The 6,795-nt window shown below is 48.6% G+C and overlaps 1 protein-coding gene across 3 annotated transcripts; it reads left to right on the top strand.

Annotated features, from left to right (window-relative positions):
* The first annotated feature begins 434 nt into the window (after nt 1-434).
* LOC542131 (NAM-related protein 1) lies at nt 435-2,582 on the top strand. 3 transcript variants are annotated; one of them, XM_008675201.4, is made up of 4 exons: nt 435-659; nt 760-975; nt 1,129-1,478; nt 1,604-2,582. In XM_008675201.4, exons 2-4 carry the CDS (start codon nt 765-767, stop codon nt 2,216-2,218), a joined length of 1,176 nt encoding a protein of 391 aa, XP_008673423.1. In that variant the 5' UTR covers nt 435-659; nt 760-764; the 3' UTR covers nt 2,219-2,582.
* Nucleotides 2,583-6,795: the final 4,213 nt, after the last annotated feature.

Genomic DNA, 6,795 nt, shown 5'->3' with positions numbered 1-6,795 from the left:
TCTATCACTGGACTGCTTGTCCCAGATGGATGCCTACATCTACAGCAGCTTTCTATCGCGAAGGCGGCCCCTTGTAGCTAGCGGCCGGCCGTCAGCCGCGCGCGCATGCGCATGTCGACGTGGGCGGCCACCAGCCGCGCAGCCCTCTTGTTCATGCAGCCGGCGATCGACGGCCTGAGCAGACATGAGCGGCGCGCGGGCGGACTCACGCATACGTCCACAGGAATCGCATGCCAGGGCTGGCCGGGCAGAGGCAAACCGGAGGTAGAGACATTCCAGAACCCGGCCTCCATTCGGCACCTGTCGCCAGCACCAGCCGAGGCCCCGGCGCGAAAGTGAGCCCGGCCTGCGCGACGACAAGCGTGGCACAGTTGGAAAGAACAAGCGTCCAATGGCCAGTAGAAACAGACAGCACCGAAAAAGAGGGCCGCCGGGTATAGAGGCAGGAGCAGGAGGCTTCAGCGGAAAGCGCCTTGCGCGAGCACGCTTCCTGCCTATTTAACGCGCGCGCTGCAGCGTGCCTGTGGCTCACTGCACTACCAGAACACAACTCGCTAGCTCTGCATCATCCGTCGTTCTGGTGAGCGAGCGAGCGAGTGAGAGACCTAGCTAGACTGACCGGCGGCCGCCGGCAGGCCGAGAACGAAGCGTTTGTGCATGTATGAAAGTTTCGATTTTTATACTGTCGTCTACGAATTGTTCCTTGATATAAATGGTTGTTGTTAGTGCTTCATCGATCTGATCTCAGTGAAGGAGCAGGAGCCATGGCGGACCAGCAGCAGCCACAGCAGCAGCCGCAGGAGATGGACGTTGACCGTACCGGTGGCCTCGAACTGCCTCCAGGGTTCCGCTTCCACCCGAGCGACTTTGAGATTATCAACGACTACCTCACGAAGAAGGTGCACGACAGGGACTACAGCTGCATCGCCATCGCGGACGCCGACCTAAACAAGACCGAGCCATGGGACCTCCCGAGTATGTAACTAACGAGCGACCTCGATCGATCGATCTATCTGTGCATGCAGCTAGCGGATGCTGCTGCTAGTGCTAGACTAGACATGCTAGTCATCGAGCTATGTGTGGACTGACTGATACACGGTGCTTGTTTCGATCGCATGCATGCCGCAGAAGTTGCAAAGATGGGCGAGAAGGAGTGGTACTTCTTCTACCAGAAGGACCGCAAGTACCCGACGGGGCTGAGGGCGAACCGGGCCACTGAGGCGGGTTATTGGAAGGCGACCGGCAAGGACAAGGAGGTCTACAACCCCTTTGCAGCGGAAGGGCTGCTGCTGGTCGGCATGAAGAAGACGCTCGTGTTCTACAAAGGCAGGGCTCCCAGGGGTGACAAAACCAACTGGGTGATGCACGAGTACAGGCTCGAAGGCAGCGGTAGGCTCCCTGCTAGTCCTGCATCCGCATCCGGCTCAGCCACCAACATCGCTGCGGCCATGATGAAAGCTTCAGCTTCGGCTTGCAAGGTGCGTGGTACCAGTAAGTAATATATATCATCATCAGCAAGCAACCATGATGCATGCATCCACATACTACTTTCTTTGTTTGCTTGCCCGCCCACGGTCACGGCTTACAAATGAAATCCGCGCAGGATGAGTGGGTGGTCTGTCGTGTGTTCAACAAGACCACCGGGATCAAGAAGACGGCTGCGCCGGCATACCAGGTGGCCATGGCCGGTCCTGAGATGGATCAGAATCAGAACAACATTCCGGCCATCCCCATCCCCATGCCGCTGCAGCTGCCACTGCCCGTGCCCATGCAGATGCAATTTCCCATCCTGCCAGATTTTGCCATGGACCCGGTGGCCCCCTACTACCCCAACCCGAATGCCGGCGCGGGGATGATGCCGCCTATGGCATTGGCAGGTATGGGTGGCGCCGGCGGGCTCCAGATCAACGGCGCTCTGTTCGGCAATCCGGTGCCCGCGCCGCTGCCGATGAACTTCTACCACCACCAGATGGGCATGGGGGCAGCAGCTGGCCAGGTGGACATGGGGGCAGCGGCTGGCCAGATGGACATGGGAGCAGCTGGCGCTGGCGCTGGCGGCTTCGACGTTGCAGCGCCGGAGAGTAGGCCGTCCTCGATGGTGTCACAGAAGGACGAACAGGCTAATGCCGCCGAGATCTCGTCGATGATGTCTGTGACCGGCCCAGGGTCCGCGACCACCACCATAGAGATGGATGGCATATGGAAGTACAAGTACTGAAAAAGTGGATATGGAGTTTGGAGACAAATGCATGAATATGCATGTTATATCTACTATATCTGCATTGCATTTTGTGAAAATTTGCATGGTTCCTATATTTCTGCAATAACTAGTCGGTAAGATATGTGTGCATGCATGTGCTAGTATATACATGCATTGTATCATTGCATGTGTGGTATATGTGTGTGTCGTTTGGTCTTAGTAATCCGGGGCATGATGGTACCCATACCTGGATTTACATCTGCTTGGTCGTGCTGATGTTGTGTTGTAATTTGTAAAAAGCAGATTGAAGTTCGGTACAGTATATTATCGTGAACCTATATATATTATACTTGTGTGAATGATAGTATGTTGTTAAATTTTATGAACTTGATTGCGAAATTAAACTTTAAATTGTATGTATTTAAATTGTAATCTTTTTTGTTAAGGCTACTTACCAAATATGTATGTGATAGTTGTCATCACGCCTGCATACTTTTGCGGCGCCGGATAGGAACAAAACAAATCCTACGGCGCGGGCTCAACCTTATATTCGCTTTCTATCAATAACAGCTTGTAACACGTTTTCCTAACCCACTCCACCCCCAATAACCCCCACGTTCGATCCGTGCACTCCATATCTAAACCATCAACCTTAAGCGTGTCGGGGCTACGATTCTCATGGTTACGACCCACACATATATAGAGTGGTTTTAAGGGAGGCTGGTTCCCGATAGTTGAAGAAGTGTGAGGGTGTGAGATTTGAAGTAGTTTGTATTGATGTCAAAAAAAGAGGCTAGCGACGGTTTGCCACTAGAGTTATGCAAGATCTACAGGTGTGGTGGATACTAGCGAGCGTATGACCTCCTTTATTAGTGGATTGGAGAGCGTTGTGAAGGATCATGCATACGGTGGGCGGTATGGTAGAGGTTGCCGGTAACACAGATTGCCAACAATAGTTATAATATTATTTATATCCTAATCATTTATTTTTTGTCTACAAGATATATGGTTGTGCATTATAGGTACATCCTTCTAGAAAAGTTCAATTGTTAGCAGCTACACCGTTTCATTTGTTTGTCCTCCTTTGTTTCTCTTTTGTTTCCATTCAAAGGGATTCTACAGACAGTGCCCATGAAGTCGTTGGCACTAACACTACCGGAGACGCGTTCTTTGCCGAGTGCTCAAAGCTTTGCCGCGCACAAAATCTTGGGCCCTCGGCAAAGAATACTTTGTCGAGCGCCACTCTCAGCGAACCATGGCACTCGACAAAGACGACTGTGCCCTGTGTAAAGCACTCGACATACATAGACGCTCGAAAAAGGCGGATTTGCCGAGTGTCGAGCTCTCGTCACAACGAGGCACTCGACAAAGCGCCATCAGCAGCCGTCTACAGTTTAACTATGCCGAGTACCATGAAAGTTATGTCTTTGTCGAGTGTCACCCTCATACACTCGGCTATCCCATGACACTCGGCAAAGTATATTTGTTTTTTTTCTTTTTTCCCCAAACTTTTTTTGTGGTGTGTTACTACAATATATAGACTTATATGTTCGATTTTGGTACAAGTATCAAAGTGTTTGCTATAACTATTGGATAAGATATAAGATATGTGTGCATGCATGTGCTAGTATATACATGGATTGTATCATTGCATGTGTGTTATATGTGTGTGTCGTTTGGTCTTAGTAATCTGGGGCATGCATGATGGTACGCATACATGGATTTACATCTGCTTGGTCGTGCTGATTGTTGCGTTGTAACTTGTAAGAAGCAGATTGAAGTTCGGTACAGTATATTAACGTGAACCTATATATAATATAGATGTGTGAATGATAGTATGTTGTTTAATTTTATGAACTTGATTGCCAAATTAAACTTTAAATTGTATGCATTTAAATTGTAATCTTTTTTGTTAAGGCTACTTACCAAATATGTATGTGATAGTTGTCACGCCTACATACTTTTGCGGCGCCCGGATAGGAACAAAACAAATCCTGCGGCGCTGGCTCAACCTTATATTCGCTTTCTATCAATAACAGCCTGTAACACGTTTTTCTGACCCACCCCATCCCCAATAACCCCCACGTCTGATCCATGCACTCCATATGTAAACCATCAACTCTTCATGAGGTAGATTGTCCTCCTCCGAAATTAAGCATGTCGGGGCTACAATTCTCATGGTTACGACTAGGGGTGGTAATGGATCATGGCCATAATTCTTGCTTCACAAACCAATAAGGCCCTTAATTTTGTTAGTTCAAACTTGTATTGTTTTATGATCCGGTCCTAACTTGATTTGATCCTTAAATTTGCTATAGGCTAAATTTGCTATATATATATATATATATATATATATATATATATATATATATATATATATATATATATATATATATATATATATATATCTGTGTGTGTGTGTGTGTGTGTGTGTGTGTGTGTGTGTGTGTGTGTGTGTGTGTGTGTGTGTGTGTGTGTGTGTGTGTGTGTGTGTGTGTGTGTGTGTGTGTGTGTGTGTGTGTGTGTGTGTGTGTGTGTGTGTGTGTGTGTGTGTGTGTGTGTGTGTGTGTGTGTGTGTGTGTGTGTGTGTGTGTGTGTGTGTGTGTGTGTGAGGGTGTGAGATTTGAAGTAGTTTGCATTGGTGTCAAAAAAAAGAGGCTAGCGACGGTTTGTCAGTAGTGTTATGCGAGATCAGCAGATGTGGCGGATACTAGTGAGCGTGTGACCTGCTTTATTAGCGGATTGGAGAGTGTTGTGAAGGATCATGCATACGGTGGGCGGTATGGTAGAGTTTGTCGATAACACGGATTGCCAAAAAATATTTATAATATTATTTATATCCTAATTATTTATTTTTTGTCTATAAGATATATGGTTGTGCATTATAGATACATCCTTCTAGGAAAGTTCAATTGTTAGCGGCTACACCGTTTCATTTGTTTGTCCTCCTTTGTTTCTCTTTTGTTTCCATTCGAAGAGATTCTATGGACAGTGCCCATGAAGTCGCAGGCACTAACAATGACCTAGGCAATCCATAAGGTGCCCCCATTGCCCTCCCTTTCCTCCACCCAATTTTAATAGCATATTTTTTTCCTCCGTCCTATTCTTGATAGCATAATTTTAACAAACATCAGAGAACGGTATTGCGCTAATTAATGGAAATTGGGACAAATAGGAATGTCAGCACCAAGATGTTAGGATTTATGGGCTAGGCCCAATTGAGAAATTCAATTAAATCACAGAACAATCTCAAAAGCCCATATATGTGTATGGCTATGGAATGGTGGAACCAATAGTACCATATTGCTAGTCCAAGTGGAGTGGAACTAGTTTAAATATGGAGGCCACACTCACTCACCAAGTCATGGATGAGAGGAGAGAGTGTGGAGAGCCACACACGCACGCTCGCTCGCCTGGCCTGGCGGGGCGAAGGGCGCGGGCGCACGACATGCACGTGAATGGTCCGCCGAAATCCGGCCCCTCGCCTTTGCGGGGGTGCGACTTCCTTTTGCTGTTTTAATTTTTGGTTGCTTGGCTGTTAAGTTCAGAATCCTAACCGATCGCTATAAAATCTAAACTGGACGCGAGATTTTCGCGTGCAGATCGGATCGATGATAGCTATCTGTTCACGGACTCGGCCCTATAAAAGGCGCCTGACAGCCAACATCCAAATCATCCCAGTTTTCGCTTTCAGCCATCTATCAGTATGTCTGATCAGTACGCATCATCTGATTTGACTTTTTACTTCAGTTCTTCTGATTTGGTCATGAGTTATATTTGGAATTTAATCTGGAAATTGTCTAATTATTCAACAATCCAAAAACCTTATTGTAGACAATTTCCTAGTTTTTCTATGGCTGCTTTTGCCGACGCGCTGAAGCCAGAAAAGTTCAATTGTATGCACTTTAAGAGGTGGCAAGTCAAGGCCACGCTCTGGCTTACTGCTATGAATGTGTTCCATGTTAGTAAAGGCAAATCTGAGGGCGCACTGACTCCTGAATAGGAGAAAGAGTACGACCATGCCAATACTATCTTTACGGGAGCAGTTCTTAGCGCCCTTGTTGACCATCTGGTTGATGCGAATATTCAGCACACAGACGGGAAAGAGTTGTGGGATGCGCTTACTACTAAGTGGGTGTTTGGTCCAGCTTCTGGGCGGCTTCTGGCCGCCAGAAGCTGAAGCTCAAACCAAACGCCAACTTCTCGCGCGACTTCTGGGCGAAGCGCTTGGGTAAGAAGCCGCCCGCCCACGGTCCTCGCGAAGCGGCGCTCAGTTGGCTTCCGTCAGAAGCCCACACGCACTTTCGGCTAGGGTTCCCCGCAACGCGCCTCCGCCGCCGCGAACCGAACGGAGCGCCGCCGGTCCGCACCGAACGCATCGTCGCCGGTCTACGCAGGTATGGATTCCCTCCTCCACGAACTCGTCCGTCCCCACCGTCTTCTCCTCCCATTGCCGCGTTTCCTTCACCGTTTCCTCTGTCGGTATGGTTGTCGCAGTGACACTGCCGCCCTTGCTCCGTCGTGAAGGTTCCGCAGCTCCCCCACCATCGCGTCTGCATCTTCGTAGGTACGGTGCACCTCGCCTCCATCCGTAC

This window comes from Zea mays, chromosome 3 (assembly GCF_902167145.1).
Source record: "Zea mays cultivar B73 chromosome 3, Zm-B73-REFERENCE-NAM-5.0, whole genome shotgun sequence".
NCBI classification, from domain to species: Eukaryota; Viridiplantae; Streptophyta; class Magnoliopsida; order Poales; family Poaceae; genus Zea; species Zea mays.
The sequence above is the reverse complement of the archived record's forward strand: the minus strand, read 5'-3'. Positions and strand labels throughout refer to the sequence as shown.

Coding starts and splice junctions, on each gene's coding strand:
- LOC542131 (XM_008675201.4), top strand. CDS start 765: ATGGCGGACCAGCAGCAGCCACAGCAGCAGCCGCAGGAGATGGACGTT. Junction 976..1,128: donor CGAGCCATGGGACCTCCCGA/GTATGTAACTAA, acceptor TGCATGCCGCAG/AAGTTGCAAAGATGGGCGAG. Junction 1,479..1,603: donor CTTCAGCTTCGGCTTGCAAG/GTGCGTGGTACC, acceptor AAATCCGCGCAG/GATGAGTGGGTGGTCTGTCG.